The 20,518-nt window shown below is 39.4% G+C and overlaps 1 protein-coding gene across 1 annotated transcript in view; it reads right to left on the bottom strand.

Moving 5' to 3' along the window:
* Positions 1–20,518, bottom strand: part of LOC106659195 (troponin C-like) — a 57,500-nt gene that overhangs the window by 20,188 nt on the left and 16,794 nt on the right. The window contains exon 3 of the mRNA XM_023463603.1: positions 3,457–3,600. Within this exon, the coding sequence (XP_023319371.1) occupies positions 3,457–3,600 (144 nt within the window). The remainder of the gene's footprint in view (positions 1–3,456; positions 3,601–20,518) is intronic.

Raw genomic sequence — 20,518 nt, forward strand, 5'->3', positions numbered from 1 at the left:
TTTATGATTTGACCTTCAAATGACCTCTAAATGACCTTTAGATGTCAACATTGAGTCAAAATGACCTTGAATTTGAATTCAGCGACTCTCAAAACATAAAAAAATATATTTTTCGGATTTTTATATCGCATTTTCTAAGTTTGACCTTCAAATGACCTTGAAGGTAAGGTCGTAGAGTTCATCTGACTTCAGATTTGAATTCAGCATCCTCAAAAACCTATGTAGGAATAGTTTCAGATTTTAAAACCTATTTTACATGATTTGACCTTTGAATGACTTTCAAATGACCTTAAATCGATCTGATGGCGAAAAACCGACGACGGATTCGGATTCAGCGACCCCAAAAACATAAAGTCTACTGGGTCCGGTCTCTGGGACTGAGCATTTTTTTTTTGTGTGCCTGTGTAATCGTAGGAATCAAATGAGATAGATGAAAAAATTTAAGAAAATTATACAAATTTGAAAAAATTAGATTCTGTTGTCTTGCCATATGTTGTAATCAAAGGTCCGCTTGACAACATTCAGGAATCTTATGTCGTTTTTCTCTAAAAAAAATACAAATTTTCTAGTCCCTTCCTAGCCGTACAAGAATGTTTCAAGTCTCTGTATGCTTAAATATTTGGCCATAACCTAGTGACTTCATATGGATTTTAATTGCAAAATTAGTGGGCAAATTCAAAATTACTACGAGGTTTACGTCTATCGACAGCTGTCGACAACATTGAGAAATTCATGAAAATTTAGTGTGAGTTGATCTAACAGTTACTTATTCAGATTAGCAATTTCTTTTTGTTGCAATTAGATAGTTTTATAGAATTTTAATATTCTTATACACGTATTATTAGTAGTACAAGAAAATCCTGAAAAAAGTGCCGCAAATACGGCACTTAATTCAAATTGAATTACTGTTCTTTATCGTCCAAAAAGTTTTAAGCAGCCTCAGTGACATGAGAGTATCATTATGACATATATTGATGTATTTTGGTTTTTTTCAACTCTTGGGCAGTTACGTTTTATCTCAAAATTGCTTGCATGCCGTAACTTTTAATGAGAACCTTTTGAGCAATTGAGCTGAAACTTTCAGGGATTGTTCTACATGTGAATGGCTACAAACGCAACCACTTTCAAAGGTATTGGACAAAATTTGCACTTTTTTCAGGCTACATCCCAAGCATAATTGTATTTTATTATATAGTATTAATAAATAAATGTGCATATGTGGCTGGCAAATTGTGTATAACTAATTAAAAAATCTGAAAGTGCTTGCGTTTGTAACCACACATCTAATGATCAAAATGAGACCCCAAGGACCATGATTGAACCATCGGTTCTAGCTGGATCCTACGGCACAGGGGTACCTGTCAGGACTGTGGGCTTGCTTCATCGAGGAGAGTTCTATGGTGACTGGGACCTCAATTTTCATATTCCAGAGAGAAAAACTTTGAAAAAAGAGTGAAGAAAACAGAGTTTTCTCTGTATATTCCAAAAAAAATTTTTTTCTTCATTATTAATAAATTTTTCATAAATGTAGGTTTAAGGTACCTTTCCCCCCTTAAGCAACACACTACGCTTAGCCAACGCAATACGCTTAAACAACATACTACACGCGCAACCGAATCTTTAACCGCAATCGTGCTTTGCGAATCGCACCGAGTTACAGATCGGAATTTCACACCTTCATACGACCGTTATCGAAAGTATCGACCCATATGGTTTTTTCCTAACAAACAAAGAATCTACCGAGCGGCTTCTCGAATATTCGGGAGAGCACCGAAATATTTATGAACATATTAACACAACAAAATAATCCCAGACGTAACAACAAATAAGCTTCGCGCCCAACCACATTGAGTCGGAGGTGATTAGAGCTATCCCCTTTTGCTCCAGTATTTTTCCAACTACCTTCTCCTATAAATTACCAAGTAATAAATAACATAAATGCAACAGCCGGTCAATGTGAGCGTGAAGCAGAGAGAGATATCTTGACAGTAACAAAGTTAGGTAAAATATTTATCTCGTTAAAATCTAAGTTACTATAAATAATATTATCTAAATAAGTTATATTTCATGTAAAACCCGAGTTCTGGAATATTCGAACATTGGCTCGGGCGACGAGAGTAGAGGAAGAGAGAGATACAGCTATTGTTTCGCCGCTAATAAAACCTATAAACATCCTCCGAAAGCAATAATAGGTGAAACCGCCGAAAACGATATAAATATCGCGACATCGAGGCCTCGTCCGGCTACTTGTATTCCTGCCGCCGACTAGTGCCAGTGCTCTCTCTTTCTCTCTTCAAGCCGCCCTGGCCAAGGTTTCCACCCGGACACGGTACCAATTTATATTCGACAATGTAAGTAAACGGATTTGTCAATAATAAGACCCTCTTCGAGTATAAAACTGATCTTCTTTTCCTTCAAACCTATTGCTTGATTATGTTTGCAATATAGATATACATTTTCCTAATGACATCACTGCCGCCCTGGCGATGAACGAGCAATCGTTTCGCCGGGTAGAAAGTGACCCTCGTTCCTACACAACTTAACGATTCGTGAGTCTCCGGTCTCAGCCAACCGCCCGACCTTCGTCCTCTCAATGGACGGAGCTCGAGAAAAGCTCTAAATATCTAAGGCTACGTGAACATTTCGTTCACCAAAAATCAAAGTCCCTTTTCAGGACGTTACAGGAGTAAGTAGCGTTCTTAGCTTTGTTGAATCTTTTACAGTTAAACATTCCTGTCGATTTTGCAAAGCATCTTTAGAACTCACAAAAAATTTAACGATTGAAGATTAAACTTTTGCTTTGTGATGAAATTAATTATAAAAAAGTTGTCCAGATAAAAAATTCTACAGAAACTGGAATCAAGCGATCTTGTGCAATCACTGGTTTTCAATTGAGTCACAAGTAAAGTTTATGTTTACTATGATTCTTATCAATGATATTATTAGTTATTGTATTACAAACTTACAGTAGATTTATAGTTTCGAAAACGAAAATTTTAGTTCTGCTAAATATTTGTCGCAATATATTTGATTTCATTACTATCATGGCTAAGTAATTAATCAAGTTAGATTGAAATTAAAAATTTCAACAGTTTGAAAAAGAAAAATTTTTAGAGTTATGTTTAAATTATAATGATCAAACTGTCATACTTGCTCCTTCTATACTTTTGAAAAAAGTATCAACATGGATTTTAATTACTCAATCACAAACATTTCAGTGAGCTTACAGTTTAAAAAATGAAAATGTTAGTTTGACGAATACTAGACAAAATTAATTTGATTTCAATAATATCGTAGTCGAAATATTGTTACTGATCTACAAATCCCGAATAGGATTATTATCACCTGTCATTAAATCAAGTAGAAAATATACTGTAATCTATGATTTTGAGGAATTAATTAATAAACTGTACTATAATCGATTGTTTTTTAATATTACTATAAAAATTACATTACCATCTTCGTCAACTTCTGATATTATTTCTTGTAGAGTAGATTCACTTAATTCGTAACCAAGCATGCTTAAAATAGTTCCAATCATGTCCGTCCCAATGCACCCTTTTTTTTCGTGATCAAATGCATCAAAAGCTTTCTTCAGAACTAAAAAATTTAATATCATTATTGGAATACTTTAATAAATTATCATTGAATAGCTTATAATTTGCAAAGTGCAAAAATGTTTTGCAATATTCAAAGAATAATATTTTGTTTCAACCCTTTCAAAAATGTATCCACCTTGGAATATGCAAATAGGTTATAACCACCATAGAACCCGCCTTGAAGATGCTAGCCCATTGTCCTAAGAAGTAGGCCTTTATGGGTTAATCACGATCGGAGTGGTAGCACTTTATTATTAGCTATTCGGTTATAGGCACAAACAAATTAAGATGTTTTAAGGGGGGAAACGTAACTTGAATCTGCATTTATAAAAAATTTATTAAAAATTAAGGAAAAAAATTTTTTTGGACTATTCAGATAATGCTCTGTTTTTTTCACTTTTTTCCAAAATTTTTCACTCTGGAATATAAATGTGACCGTGAATTTTGACGTGTAACAGAAAAGTTGTAGCGTCGTACTTCAAATTTAACAACAAATTATTCAGTGATAGTGTTGCAAAAAACAAATTATTAGAGCGCCTTGTTAAAATTAACATTTGTGTTATGTGTTTTAGATGCTGATGCGGTGAGGAGGGTGTTAGGAATACATCAGCCACATAAAAAGTTGTGTCTGTCGGTGCTGTTGAAGCAGTGCTCATGGAGTAAGTTGAAATTTTCAATAAGATCTCAAAACACATCTTGCTATTTACACAAATAAAACATTGTTGCGCAATCACTATAACCTCGCATAGTTGTATTAAAAATGATTTTTTTCCATCTGTTCACAGGTTCGATCGCTGCTCTCTATCTCTTATTCACGACCTTTATCTCCAATAGGCTGTTGCATTCGTTCCGACTTGCTTTCCTTGAGTTCACTAACAAATTAAAAGAATGAACATGGAAAAGTCTAAATATGAAGTAGCCGAAATTCACCTGGAGTTCAGGAAGTCTCAACGCGAACGCTAATTTGTTCCTGCTATGATGGTTTCGTGCGATTCAGTTGACTAGATAGATCAAATCGACGTTGATTGAGATTTTTCGTAAAATTACAAAATTGACAAATCCAGCCGCCAAAAACAGACATTTTATTTATTTCTTCAAGTCTATGGGGGAATAAAGTTGTAATTTTGTCGATTAATTCAAAAACTCAATCAACGGCGATTTGATCAATCGAAAGCGTTGTATCGGGTGAAACCTTCGTGATGGGTACTAAATATCAAGAGCCTGCAAATATCGTCTGTCAAAACCGAGATTTTTGATTTTTCTTGATAATGTGTTGTTGTATCAAGTTTGACCTTGGGCGAATTTACTCAAAAACTCATTCAACGGCGATCTGATCTATAAAGAGCGCCGAATCGTGTGGAATTGCCATTGCAGGCTCAAAATGGCGTACGCCTTTTCAAATCAATTCACTGGGAACATAAATTTTGTTTATCTCATTTATTCGACCGTAGATAAATTAAAAATTTTGTAGATTTATTAATAATCTTAATCAACGATCCATCTAGTGGACCGACACCATTGTAACAGGCACGAATGAGCTCACATGTTGACAAATCTACTTTATTGAAATTTATTTATCTATTAAGTCATTGGTAGATAAATTTGTAGTTTTGTCGATCAATTCAAAAACTCAATCAACGGCGAATTTATCTACCGCTTATGCTGAATTTTACGAATTCTTAATGAAAATTGTACTATCCGAACTTTAACGTTTGAAAAAGAAATAACTCGTTCGGATGGCAAGTAGTCAGTAGGTGAGCTATGAGAGTTCCGGCTCCCCCCACTCCTCCTCCCTATAGGCCACGCCATCTTCCCCCTCCCCCTCTCCAAGTCAGGGAGTGGGGGTCGGTAAGTGGGGATGCCTGTTTTACCGATGGTGGGTAAATCCTTATCGATCGCAGGTTATCGACCATGGTGTTACCGACTCGAAGGTACCCGGATACCCGGGGATGGATATAGCTTATCTACTGTACCGACTCTCAAACATAACCTATACCAGGGCCAAGAAGGCAGCATGGTTGCTCTATATATCATATCGATTTCCGAACGGTACCTATGCCTAGAGTTTTGAGCCATGAAGTATGCGTGGTTATCGCCAAAGGTTGGGTAACGTACCAACTCTCGAACATAACCGGTGGGCGTTATCGTTGATCGGGAGTTTGGTCTACCTTACCAACATAACCTATATCGAGGTATATGTATTCCAGCATATAAAATGCTCTCCAACACGATTTATCGGGGCCCACCGCTTTACATACAGCTTTATCGACAACTAGGGATTCCCTAATGTGATAAAAATTTCATGTTAAGTTCGATTCCAAGAATTCTATAATAGTTGAGAGCTTTAAACAAAGGATAGCCTAAGATAAACTAAGAATATCAAATATTATTATCCCAAGTAACGCCTTATCAATAAAAAATTCCGACTAATTGTAAAATTAATCCCACGTGTTCTCATATGCATCGAATTTATCAACTAAGATTCCGCCATCTTGAATCGAGTATCGTATTCAGTTTCACGATTGAAAGTTCTGAGAATTCCGAGATGTCTGCGAACTTGAAACAAGTTCTTGCCAGTTTTATCATTCCAAAGTACTTTTTTATTTCACATTATCAAATGCATAACTTCACGGTCACGTGACCTGTGGAGATGAATATAAATAGGTCGACAGCGACGTGCGAGCAGTCATTAATTGTCGATTTTTCGAGTAAATCGCATCTTCCAAGGGTTTTTTCATAATGAAGCGTGAGTATTCGGAAGTGATCGAGGAGTTGTGACGAGCATTGCGTTTGGGGGAACGCATTGACGAATCTGTTTTAAATGAGGGTATAAGATATCTAGGGAATGTTCTTTCATCAAAATTGTCGCGATCCAAAAAACACAAGTACCAATCGCAACTCAGCCATCTGCTTAGCATTCGCGCTTGATACGAGAAACGTGGTTCGGGTCTGAGTGACGACGAGCTGCGTATCAAGTGGGAAGATATTAAATCCGCATTTTCGTGTCGCATTAGAACAGGTCAAATCGTCAATTTCAAGCACAAAGATGCTACAGCTTTCTTAGAAGATGCCTTCACTATATTTGCAGAACGGATCAAAGAGACACTCACCAAACACTCGATGATCAAAGTCAATGTAGAGCTAGCAGCAGAATATATGACATTGAACAAAGACGGAGAGTTCGTTTATGGCGATAAATATTTTAATACTAAAAATGAGTATATATCACCAACAACGGACTTGAGAGAATGGTTTACATCGAACGTTCAAGAGCCCATTCTCAAGCAAATGGAAGAGTTTGAAGAGGAAGGCTCAGGCTGGGCTTTAAGCAAAATACTTTATTTATTAGTTAATATCAATAAGTTCAACCCTTCAAGAGTGGGCTCCTACATCCCACTTCCAGAATCCATTTACAAGAAAAATGCTTGCGTAAATGTGCAAAACTTTGGCGATGATTTTTGCTTTAAGTGGGCAATACTAGCAGCATTATATTCAAAGAAAAAAAATAAAGAACGAGTAGAGCAATACAAAAAGTTTGAAAATGAATTGAACTTTAACGGGATCGAGTTTACGATGAAATTAAAAGACGTACCAAAATTCGAAAAGATGAATAAAATTTCAGTGAATGTGTACATTTTAAAGCAGAATTTCGATGTCGAACCGATACATCTAACTGCTTCAAAGCAGGAAAAGCATGTTCGCCTTCTCATGATTCAAGACCGCTACGACGATGATGAAGACTGCCCGGGGGATGATGATGATGAGTATATTCCGATCAACTATCACTACGTTTGGATAAATAATTTGTCAAGATTGGTCAGTTCGCAATTATCCAATCATCATGGAAAAAAATATATTTGTGATAGATGCTTGCATTACTTCCATTCGAGTGATAAATTGACGAGCCACGAAGAAGATTGTTCCAGCATAAATAAATGCAAAGTGCTGCTACCCAACAAGAACTATAACAAGCTGACATTTATAAACTATTCAAAAAAAGAGTGGGTGCCTTTTGTTATATATGCCGATTTCGAGTGTGTGCTGAAGCCTGTGGCCGAGGCAAGAGCCTACAGTGTGCACGAAGCCTTTAGTTGCGGTCTCTATTTAAAATGTAATTTCGACGATGAGCTATCGGAATACAGGTGCTATAGAAAAGTGAATGATAATGATATGAGCCCGTCCGAATGGTTTGCCCAAAATCTTCAAGATATCGCTGACAAGGTACTTGAATTTTTCAACAATCCAAAACCAATGTGTTTTACAAGCGTGGAAAAAGTAAAATTCGAAAAAGCCGACATTTGCCACATTTGCAAGCGGGGATTTACAGAAAAAGATATCAAAGTTCGCGACCATTCGCATTTTACGGGTGAATATCGAGGAGCAGCCCATAGTAAGTGCAACATCAACTACAGAGACGTGAGATTCGTGCCTGTGATCTTCCATAACCTAAAAGGATACGATTCGCACCTTTTTATTCGAGAGGTAGCTACGGGATTTCCAGGTCAAGTCTGGGTTCTACCTCAGACCAAGGAGCGATACATTTCCTTCGTGAAATTCATGGAGGATAAGAGATTATCTTTTCGCTTCATCGACTCGTTTAAGTTCATGGCATCATCACTGGACAACTTGGCCAAAAACTTGAAGCAGCAACCTACTCTAAGAAAAGTTTTTGGCCAGGATTACGATGACGCACAAATCGATCTTCTCACGAAAAAAGGAGTGTTTCCATACGAGTACATCTCGTCACTCGAGAAGCTCCAAGAGACAGCACTACCACCGACCGAACAGTTTTACAGCTCTCTCACGAACAGCGATATTTCTACTAAAGATTACGAGCACGCAAAGAAAGTGTGAGGCTCCTTTAAAATTTCCAATCTTGGTGAATATTCGGATCTTTACCTCAAAACGGATGTGATATTACTCGTAGAGGTCTTTGAGAACTTTCGGAAAACATGTCACGAGGCTTGTGAATTAGATCCAGCACACTATTATACATTACCGGGCTATTCTTAGGATGCAATGCTCTTGTACACCCAAGTCGAGCTAGAATTACTCACAGACGTAGACATGTTGCTATTTGTCGAGAAAGGAATTCGCGGTGGGGTCTCGCAATGCTGTAGCAGGTATAGCGAGGCCAACAACAGGTACATGGGCGAGGATTACAATCCTGAGAAAGAGGACGTATACCTGATGTACTACGATATAAATAACTTGTACGGTTGGGCAATGGCTCAGAATCTACCATACGGAGGCTTCGAATGGTCCGATGCCAAAGATTATCTCGCATTGCCCGAAGATTCAGAGTACGGATACATCCTCGAGGTGGACCTGAAATATCCCGAATCACTACACGACCTACATAAGGATTTGCCACTATGTCCCGAGCACGCCTGCCCACCGGGCTCGAAACAGCGCAAACTCCTGACCACGCTGAATCCCAAGCACAAGTACGTCATTCACTACAGGAGTTTACAGCAGGCAGTTCGACTCGGTGTTCGAGTCACAAAAGTCCATCGAGCATTGAAATTTAAACAGGGACCCTGGCTCAAGTCTTACATCGACTTGAACACCGAGAAGAGAAAAAATAGCAATAATGACTTCGAGAAACAACAATATAAGCTCTGCAATAACGCCATATTTGGAAAAACTATGGAAAACGTCAGAAAAAGAATCGATGTCAAGCTCGTTTCAAGCTGGGGTGGACGTTACGGAGCAGAAGCTCAAATCTCGAAGTCAAATTTTCACAGCCGAGCAATCTTCGACGAAAACCTGGTCGCAATACAGCTTTCAAAGACAGCAGTCACCATTGATAAACCCGTGTACGTTGGATTCAGCATATTAGATATATCAAAGACGCAACTCTATCGCTTCCACTACGTTTTCATGCGTGATCGTTTTGGAAGCAATTGCAAAGTCTTGTACACGGACACCGATAGCTTGGTGTACGAGATACGGGGCCAAAACGTATACGAGGTTATGAAGCATAAGGATAATATCAATGAGTTTGATACCTTTGACTACAAGAAAGACAATCCATTCGGAATGCCATTACTTCGGGAAAACTCCAAGAAGATTGGACTTATGAAGGATGAACTTTGCGGAAAAATACTGCGGCGGTTTTGTGGCCTGCGTAGTAAAATGTACAGCGTCGATATTCAAAACGGTGGCTTCATCAAAAAGATCAAAGGCATCAAGTCGTCGGTGGTAAAGAATACCATCACCTTTGACGACTACTTGCAGTGCTTGAGAGAGAATACAATCATCTCGAGGGAGCAGCACAACATTCGCTCGCGCCTCCACGTTCTGCGATCCGAGAAGGAGAAGAAGATCGCACTCAGTCCTCATGATGACAAACGCTACCTAGTACCAGGGACCTTCGACACTCTGCCTTGGGGCCACAAAGACATCGCTAGCGAGCCTCCAGCCAAGAAGCCAAAGTATAATTAAAATATATATACTAACATTATCGAATAATAATAATAATAGAGCCCACCGGATGTAACAAGTTTCATTTCTGGACGACCATTCCGAGAATTCATATCAAGCAAAGCCTACTGATAAATTTCATCAGCGCTTTATATCAAGTTACAATAAAGAAGTATGCCGGATGTGTCAAGTTATATTTCGCAACGTTTATTCCAAGAATTTATTTCAAGCAATGCCTACTGATAACTAAAGAATTCCATTGGCGGTGTACATTAAAGAATTACACAGGAAGTATCAAGTTTAATTTCTCAACGGTTATTCGGAGTATTGATATCAAGTTACACAAAGAATGTTCGGGGTTTCTCCGCGATGACATCAAGGCTCGCTCGAGTAGTGGGAGTATGAAGAGACTATTCATTGCTCGAGTAGCTGGGGTAGGGAGAGCTTGTTGAGAGTGGGGGGTCGACCGATAAATAGAGCGAGGAGCTCGAGCCAAGGCACAGTCGTCGATCAGAAAGATCCCACAGCACTCGTTCAATTCTTTCACTATCTTTTCAATTTATAAAAAATGGATTTTGAAAAAATAAATCAGCTGGCCAAGAGCAAAGCGACGTATTTACCACTGAAGAAAGTTACAGATCTGGTGGCAGATCATGATTATAAGGTTACAGCCATCAAAAAAGCAGTTACGAAGTATGGTCCGAAAATCGTACTTCAGCTCGACCAGGAGTTCCAAATGTTTCTACCGAAGCAAGTGTCCGATGCTCTGCTCGACACCTACAGTGCCATAAAGATCAAAAATTTATACATTAAGTGTGTGGAACAATGTGTTCAGTTTTTTGAAAAAGAGTGAATTTTAATTATTGTAAAGTATGGGTCATGTGTGTGTGTGTGTGTGTGTGTGTGTGTGTGTGTGTGTGTGTGTGTATCAAAAGTGAGGTATGGGTTATACTTATTAAAAGAATTGTTATACTGTGATGATGTAATATTCTCATAAGATTACATGAAATAATAAAACGTTTGTTTAAAAAAATATATACACGTCTCTCTTTATTTATTGAATCATACAATATTGTTTTTATTAATCCAACTATTATGACTATCATCGAAACTTAGCCATTTTACATAAGCCTGATCCCCACGTCTCTTGATAACTTTTTCCACGAGGTAAATGTCTGCATGCTGTGCTTTTGAAAGTTCTTCTTCGTAAAAACATCCGGAGATCGGCTGCTCGAGGTAGTCCTGCAAATGGTAAGTTACCGGATCCGTCGGGGCTACTCTACGCACAGTGAAGATTTCAGTCGTCCAGTTTGGCTCATAACCCTTCTCGAATAGATGCTTTGCCTTGCTCACGCGAACTTTGTCGCCAATTTTAAACTTTCGTGATGCTGATCCAACTCTTTGAACAAATTTCGTCTTGAGAATATCTTTCTCGTTCTTGCGTGTGACTCGTGCCGGTGCCATGCCAATCGTTCGATGTTTACGCTCATTGTAGTCGCTGGTTAATTTCGATAAGATATTTGTCCACTTATGATTACCTTGCAAGCACATTATATTTTTCAGAGTTCGATTAAATCGTTCGACTATCGATGCTTTCAAATTACTGTAGGTTGAATAGAGATTAATGTTGTACTTCTTCATTACCGCTTCAAAGTCTTTATTGTAAAATTCCTTGCCCCGATCGGTATGCAAATGTTTCGGTACTCTCAGTCCTTTGGACAAAATTGATTTCATGGCTGCGGCAATATCTTTTCCAGTTTTGCTTTTGACTGGCACGGTCCAAGCGTACTTGGAGAAAATATCGATGCAGGTGAGTAAATACTTATAGCCTCCGTTCTCTCGAGCATACGGTATCATTTCGACCAAATCAGCCTGCCACGTCTCATCCAATCCGCGCACGTCCACCCTCCTCCGAGGATAGTTGCGCCGCGCGGGCCTGTGCAACTCCTCTACGAGATCTTTTTTTTGACTCATCTGCTGCTGCTTCTAACAGACTGATTCTTCGTTCCAACTCAGCTATTTGGACTTCGAACTTTTGTCGAACCTTATCAATTGACTCACTAATACTGTTTATATTGAAGTATAGAGTCTCAAAGTTTATCGCGTCTCGAGCATCTGCAGGAGCTCTTACGTTACACAGACGTCTATTCTCGATATCAAAATCAAGACCGTCTTCGGTGAGTTTGTATCCGATGCCTGGAACTCCTCGGCTACGCTCTTGCTTGTCGCTTAAGACTCGTCCGAATACGTCAACACTCATTTTGATACTGATAAGTGTTGCAACGAAGCCCTCAATATATATACCCATCTTCGCATAGTTCTTCGATTATGGAGGTGATCTCGTTGTCGTGAGCATTGTTTCCAGCAGATCTCTCTGCCACGAGGAGTCTGAGCCTATCCACTAGCTCGTTCGGATCGTTCCAGTATACGAAATCTTTCAATGAACCGCTACTTTTTGCCACTTTATAGCGAGGCAATAAACCATACCCGCGCTTCACCACTTTATAACGGGGTAATATACCACTTCCAGTTTTGAATATTGGCTCAATGATGTTATCGAATTTGTTGCTATTACATTTACGCAGATCTCCGTCATCGGCAAAACGTTTACGGTGGACATTCGTAGAGTCTAGTATTTTTTCATAAACTTTCATGTCGGCATTTGTAATATATTTAATGTCTGGATTCTTTTTGAATAAAAGTTCGAGCAGACCTTTAGACTTGATATACGGCTCATTTCCAATATACACCTTGTCTCCATCGATACTTATCGGTGATTTGCCCAAATGATACTCATCATTTTCCCGGCGGACACCGTACAGCTTGTCGAGTTCATTTGATTGCATTTTAACCAAGTTTAAGTAATCTGCAATCATTTTATCTTCGACCTTGGGAGTCCATGCAGCGGTATCTTCTTCATCCTCGACCACTTGATCAGTATTCTCTTTCGAAATTGATGATTCTTCTTTGATATTTTCTAATTTTAAAGTTTGAATATTTTCAGAATCTTCTACTTTTAAATTTTGATCAGTTTTAACCGTCTGCTGTTCAAGCTTCTTCTTTTTATTCGCATGCGGACTTTTTTCTTCGTTTAGAGTGACTAGCTTGTTGATAGGTTTAATGATTGGCTTGAATGTCTCGATGACCGTTCTTTCGGTCTCATCTATGCCACGCTTTAGCATCAATGCCTTGCGACGTATCGCTTCGCGAGATTTGATAAGCTCGTGAAGTATCCTCTGCTCTCGCTCGGACATGTTAGCGCGGTAATGTACAATGATATACTAAAACATAACGATCAATGTTATGATATATTTATAGCAAAATTGTCGAATCCTTTTCGATATCGACCCGTGTTAACTCCAGCTCTATCCTTGTCAATGACCAAAAAACTATGCTGATCACTATTCCAGCAGTTGGCGCACAACTCTTTAAATACGGGGTAAGACATATCGGTGTTCGCGTGATCGTCGTAAATGTGTCTTAGATTAACATCATCTTGTCGAAATATGACGAGCAAATTGACATTGTCTCGAACCAGATGCTTGGGAACGTGGGCATACGATTGACAGAGATAAAAACTATCCACGTTCTTGTGACGTCCCATGCAGAAGTATGCTCGAACGTTATCCTGCTTCTCACAGGCTACATCGTCGAAAATCATTAGCGAGTTAGGCAGAGCTTCGTCCGGTGAGAGCACTGCTTCATGCTCGCTAAACGGTAAGTATCGCACACCATCTATCGGCTCCAATAGATCTTTCAAAAATTTATACTTTGGTTGGTTCAAAGACTTTGAGTACACGTAAACATTTTCAAAACGAAGACCGTTCGGATGAGTGATCAGAGCGAGCAAGCAGTTTGTCTTGCCACAATTCGAAGGTCCGCAAAATACTGCTCTGATAGAGTCCGGTAAGAGATCCCCGTGTCGGCGAACTTTTCTTTTCTCTTCGACTATATCAAAATTACCAACTGGAAGTTTCAAAGGCTGCTTTGAAAACTCCATGCTTGCTGGAGTCGCGCGTAACAATGAGCCGAATTCCTATAAATACCGGGCTTTTAAGCTTTTTTTCACATTCGCGTTCTAGCTCTTGTAATGATAACATACAGAGGTCGAGGCATTCTAGATAAAGTGATTGACAATTTACCTTTTGAGCTACATCTTAAAAATTATAGCTACTGCGGCCCTGGCACACACCTTGCGAAACGTTTAGCTCGTGGTGATAAGGGTATTAACCCTCTGGACAGTGCCTGCAAAGATCACGATATTGCTTATTCGCAAAAAAATCACGCTATACGTAGTAGTGCTGACAATACTTTGGCGGAAAAGGCTTTGGAGCGAGTTAGAGCACGGGATTCTTCGATTGGCGAAAAAATTGCAGCCCTTGCAGTAGCTGGTGCAATGAAGATAAAAAAGGGGCTAGGTGTAAAATTAGCCAAAGTTGTTACGGCGGCTAAGAAGAACATAAAACGAGGCAAAACTTCCGAATCAGTAATCAAATCAGCTATTTCGGGGGCTAGAGAAGCCGTGAAAAAAGCAGGAGGAAGAAAAAAAGTAAAAATTCCACGCGTTCTACCAGTATCCGGCAAAATTGGGGGTGCCTTGCCGTTTCTCATACCTCTTTTCGCTGGCCTTAGCGCCGTCGGTGCCTTGGGGGGCGGGCCCGCGGGTATCGCTAAAGCGGTGAATGACGCCAAAGCAGCCGAGCGGGAATTGCGTGAAATGAAAAAACATAACAGAAAAATGGAGGCAATTGCTCTCGGTAAAGGACTCTATTTAAAACCATACAAAACCAGTCTTGGACTATGTTTTGGAACAAAGCGAGAAAAAAAAAAACTTCAAAATAACTTTACCAAATAGAGCTCTCACCAACTACGATCTCGTCAAATACGCCAAGCTTTTGAAAATTCCACACTTTCGAGGAGTCTTCATGAGGGACGAGTTGCCGAGTAGCGGTGCTCACTACCGCGAGAGTGCGATCGTCAATCTGGATGATTCGATCGGCCCCGGCACCCACTGGGTGGCATATCGAAAATGCGGCAAGAGATCGATTTATTTCGACAGTTTTGGCGATTTACCGCCGCCTCGAGATCTTGTGGATTACCTCAAAGTCCCCGAAGTCATGTATAACCATCAAAGATATCAGGATTTTGATACTCATTGGTGTGGCCACTTATGCCTGAAATTTCTTAGTGGGGCTATATATGCACATGTATATCGAGCTAAGCATTCATTCGACAACCAACCGTCATGCGTGGTTCATTGACTTTGACTCTCTCAGGCCAGTCTTCCGTTCTCGAATCCAACTACTTTCCACCCATCGAGCTGGATGCGAACAAAAACTACGTCTTAGGACTCATCGAACTACTAACGTTCAACTCAATTCCTAATATTGAAAACGGCTGCAATCGATTGTATCTCGACGATAATAAAGTTATCAGCATACAGCCTGGGAGTTATGAAATTGAAGATATTGAAAGCTATCTAAAGACTGCCCTATCATCTGAGAATATCGAGTTCTCATTAAAGCCCAACAACAATACTCTTCGTAGCACATTGTTGTGCAGTAGACAGGTTGACTTTCGACCAAAAGACTCTATCGGTCGGCTTTTGGGCTTTACCAGCCGTGTGCTCGAGCCAGGCAAGGAGCACATCTCCGATCTACCTGTAGCAATACTCAAAGTCAACGCCTTGAGAGTGGAGTGTAATATTACTTCGGGAGCGTTTATAAATAATCAGCGCGTGCACACGATACACGAATTTTTTCCAGCAGTGCCCCCGGGCTTCAAAATTATTGAGGTACCCTCGAATGTAATATATCTACCCGTGAGTGTCAAGCGCATAGACAGTATTCAGTTACGCATCGTCGATCAGGACGGTGCACTGGTAAATTTTCGCGGTGAAACTATAACAATTAGAGTGCACGTTAGATCGATATAATGGGTAGCGTGTATGGTGACAACAGCAGCAGAAATTTGTATAAAAGCCGAGTGCAATGGCATCGAAGCATCAGTCGCGAGCGACACCCCAGAGCAACAACAACAACAACAGCGACGCTTCAGGCGTTGAATCATCCTCGCCCAGCATTATCTCGCCAAAACATTCAGTTCCTAAAAAATCTCGGTCTAAGACCATCTTGCGAATCACCTGTCTAATATTTTGTTGTTGTCAGAAAGATGGCGGACATTCTAGAAATTCGTTCGGACGTAATGTTCGACGAGTCAGTATCTCATTATGAGGTTCACGCTCATCAGCCATACACCTCGAGCAATTTTAACAACAACGATGAGATTCGCATTTCCATCCAGCATCAAGAGTTGAATTTACTACCATCACGCAGCTCGATTCATGTAAGTGGGAGGATAACTCGAAATGATGGTACTCCTGCATCGAATGCTTCTCTTGTTAATTGCGGCATATGCCACTTGTTCGACGACATTCGATACGAACTGAATGCCATTGAGATAGACCGATGTAAGAACGTTGGATTGACTAGTGTGATGAAAGGCTACCCATTCTTCAATAAGAATCAATGCGACAGCATTTTAGCAAATGCCGGCTGGATTTGGGAGAATTACGATGGAGATATCAAGCACGTGGAAGATGACGATGGCTACTTTGATGTTTTCATCCCGCTATCGATGATCTTGGGCTTTGCGGAAAATTATCCAAAAATTATCGTGAATATGAAGCATGAGCTAATTTTAACAAGAGCAAGAACAGATTTGAACGCTGTACTGCAGACTCAAAGACAAGTTAGAGAGGGAGAAAGAGCCTATGAAAAAGTTAAAATTACCATTTCAAAGCTTGAGTGGGTCATGCCATATGTTCAATTGTCGAACGAGTACAAAATTCGTTTGCTGCGTCAAATTGACAAACCAATCGCGATGAGTTTTCGTTCTTGGGAGTTGTACGAGTATCCCACGCTTCCAGTCTCCACGTGACATGTGTGAACGGTTAAGACGTGCAATCAGTTGGAGAAGCCTCGTTTCGTCATACTGGGTTTTCAAACTAACCGTAAAGCAATTCGTGAAAACGATGCCAGCTTGTTTGACCATTGCAATTTGACGAACGTGAAGCTATTTCTCAATTCTCAGTACTATCCTTACAATAATTTGAATATCAATGTAGCTCAGAGTCAGTATGCCGCACTCTACAACATGTATGTAAACTTTCAGCGGGGTTATTATGGAAAAACTCCGAAGCCAATGCTTGATAAGAAAAATTTATTGAATGTCCTCTCGTAGTAATAGATTGCTCAAAACAAAACGAATCATTAAAGAATGCTCCGGTAGACGTTCGTCTGGAATTCGAATCTTCCGCAAACTTTCCCGCCAACACATCAGCCTATTGTTTAATCTTACACGATAGAATTGTCGAGTACAATGCCGTGAGCGGTGATGTGAAGAAGCTCGTCCGAGACTATAAAAGCGTCCTCGTGAGATATTCATCAGTTTCAAAATGGATTTTGCAGTGGATTTTCAATACTTTAAACAACCCGGTGGCTCGATATTCATCAAAGAGTTGGCGATATTGCCTCTTATTGAAGAAGCATCACCGTCGACAAATTCTTTAATTCACCGATGCCCTTCCAACGTTTAAGTGAAAAGTACAAAATTGAAAATACGAAACTTCAGGAAATTCACGGCATCAAGTATGATTTAGGCATCTTAGATCAATCTATGATCAGTTCGATACTATGTTCAACACTTTCAAATGCTCAGAGAATCTATGTTAATAATGATACTGTAAGTCATTATATGAAGGAAAAATATTATGTTATAATGATAACAATACCGAGCTCATCACGAAAAATTTCCTGTCGCTACCACACTAAACAGGATTCGACTTGTGCGAAAAGAAATGTTATTATGATTCGCGATTATCTGCAAATGGAATGGGTATAAATATTCAAGCCGATTCCGTTCTTCTCATCAGTCTGTCGTGAGATTTCAATGGGCCAAGACAAGAGCAAATTGCAAGAGGCGAAGAAAGTCACCTCACAAATAAAAGTCTTGAGAGATTCGACTGGAAATGCTTTAAATTATTCATCGAATCATCAAGCTCCTGCTCAGAGCACGAACCTCGAGAAATCACGAAATGGTTCTTGGGGTTCAGGCTTATGGAATCCCGGCCCGCCCTTGGATAAGAAAACCGACAAGGCCAAAAAAAGTAGTGACTGGTAAACCTAGACCGGTATATGCGAGTATTTCAGTGATTATCAAGGACAGATACGACGAAATTATAGTCGAACTATTAACAAATGGCGTACGTGATTGATGTGCAGGGCTTCAAGAGCCATGGAAATAAGTTTATCTTCAAAGAGGTGGCATTGATTTCATTGACTGAGAAGGTACCTTCGGTGTATCTCTTTAAACCTCCTCATGCCTTTATGAGACATTCACCAACGAAAAGAGCATCCGTTCGATGGCTCGAAAACAATTATCATCGATTAAAGTGGAGCCGTGGTGATATTGACTACGACGAGCTCGACCTTACTTTGCTCCGGGCGCTTCATAATGCTCAGAGTGTCTACGTAAAAGGAGCCGAAAAAGTACTATGGCTTCGTAAATATTCTTCGAAAATCATTGACCTGGAGACCGTTGGATGTCCGGCTCTCAACAAGCTGCGAAGACTACCTGCCTGCGCTCACCATAGCTTAATCATCGACGCTGAATGCGCTGTATCGAATGTATTAGCTTTAAAACAATGGATCAATGATGTATTGCTTACTAGACGCGTGACTACTGAGCGAGATGGGGATATACCAGATTCTTGGTGTATTCATAATCGTTAAATCTTGTACTGTAGTAATACTTGCTATATATAAATGAGCATGTATATCAATTTATAATACTTTATGAATAAACATCTTTTTATGAAAAGTATAAATTTCGTTAATCATTATTGAACCTTCCTGAAACGTATGCATAAGTTCAGAATAGTATATTTTGTAACAAGTGCGCGAAGCAGTTGACTCATCCAGGAGTTGTTTTCACCCGAGCGTAGCGAGGGTGCAAAGACTCCTGGATGTGTCAACTTCCTCGCGGACTAGTTGCAAACGATATTTTTTAACTCTGCTTGCAAGAAACTAGGGTTTTCTGACGCTTTAAGGTTAGAAAACCCGTGTTTCGCGCACGCAGTGTTAAAAAAAATTTATATTCTATCATCATCTCCGTTTTGTGCCATCATTTATCAGATTCCTCTTTGTGCTGTACTTCGCATCTTTACTAGCTTGAGAGTCATCGATTTCTGCTTTGTGCTGTAGTTTATCGGCCTATGCTTTATGTAGTCATTCGTACCGCACTAGCTACTTCTCGCGCGGCCGCGTTAAAATTTAAATTTTTGTCTTATAAGTAATGATTTAATTTTGCTACTTATAAAATATTAGTTTCTCTGAGCAAGTAAGTTTTGTAATATAAAATTAGGCTTGTCTAAGCTCGCACAAAGAGCATCATGTGTTTGTTTATGAGCATTAATGTCTTCACGGTAAAGCTTGATGTTAAAGAGTCGGCGATTATTGCTCTAAGGTGTCATATGGGTCATTAAAATTTTTGATAAGCAGTTGTATGATGCCGGAGTCCGCTCTTATGCTTGAGATGATCGTATGTCGATTTCCGGGCCTCATAATGAGGTTCAAGTTCGAGGACTATAAAATTTTTTAAAAACAATCATATCAATTTCTTTATGAAGAGAAAGAATGAAATCTTTCTCTGAGCAAGTCAGTTACAGTTTCGCACTCGTAGGTTCCACATCATTTCAATTATATTAGTTGTGAATAGTGTGTGTAACATCAAGTGCCTACAAAAGTATTTACTGTGCAAAAATATTATACTACAACCGCATTTACAATATAAAAAAATGGAATTTAACATCAATAATACCGAAATGAAGGTGAATCTGAAAGGGTGAGTTTTTATAAATTTTTTTTTAAATTATAAGAATTTGATTAAATTTGATGGGATTTTATTGGATAATCTGTCGGGGATCTTAAATATGATTGTCGTTGCATCGTTTTTGTATTTATTTGATCCAATAGCATACACATAATATTGTTTTATATTTAATAAATTATCAAGCCGTACGGCATATTCTCTCGCTCAGCATACTGCAACCACGGTTACCACTAGTAGTAAAAAAAAAAATTTAATTATAAGTGGCTAGCTAAAACCCTGCATTCATCTGATTTCAGTGTCATCGTCTTACCATCCAGGCCGTTATCAGAAAAAAGAGAATGGTTTTTGCGCAAACTAATTCGAGCATTCGGTAACTGGTCGGGTGTGATGTCGGCAATTGAGAACTCCGGATCGAGCGGGCCCATTATCAAAACTGCATCAATCTTATATGGTGATTTTATAGTTTTGGTAGCAATCGTGCACTCCCTCGTCATGAGGGAGCATTTTTATAATCAGCTGCTGCACATACAATCTTTCATTCGCCGCAATACCGTCGCCAGCAGAGTGGTGGGTTTGATCGATATACTAATCGAATGCGCGCG

Source organism: Trichogramma pretiosum, unplaced genomic scaffold (genome assembly GCF_000599845.2).
Source record: "Trichogramma pretiosum strain Unisexual culture from Peru unplaced genomic scaffold, Tpre_2.0 scaffold179, whole genome shotgun sequence".
Classification (NCBI taxonomy): Eukaryota; Metazoa; Arthropoda; class Insecta; order Hymenoptera; family Trichogrammatidae; genus Trichogramma; species Trichogramma pretiosum.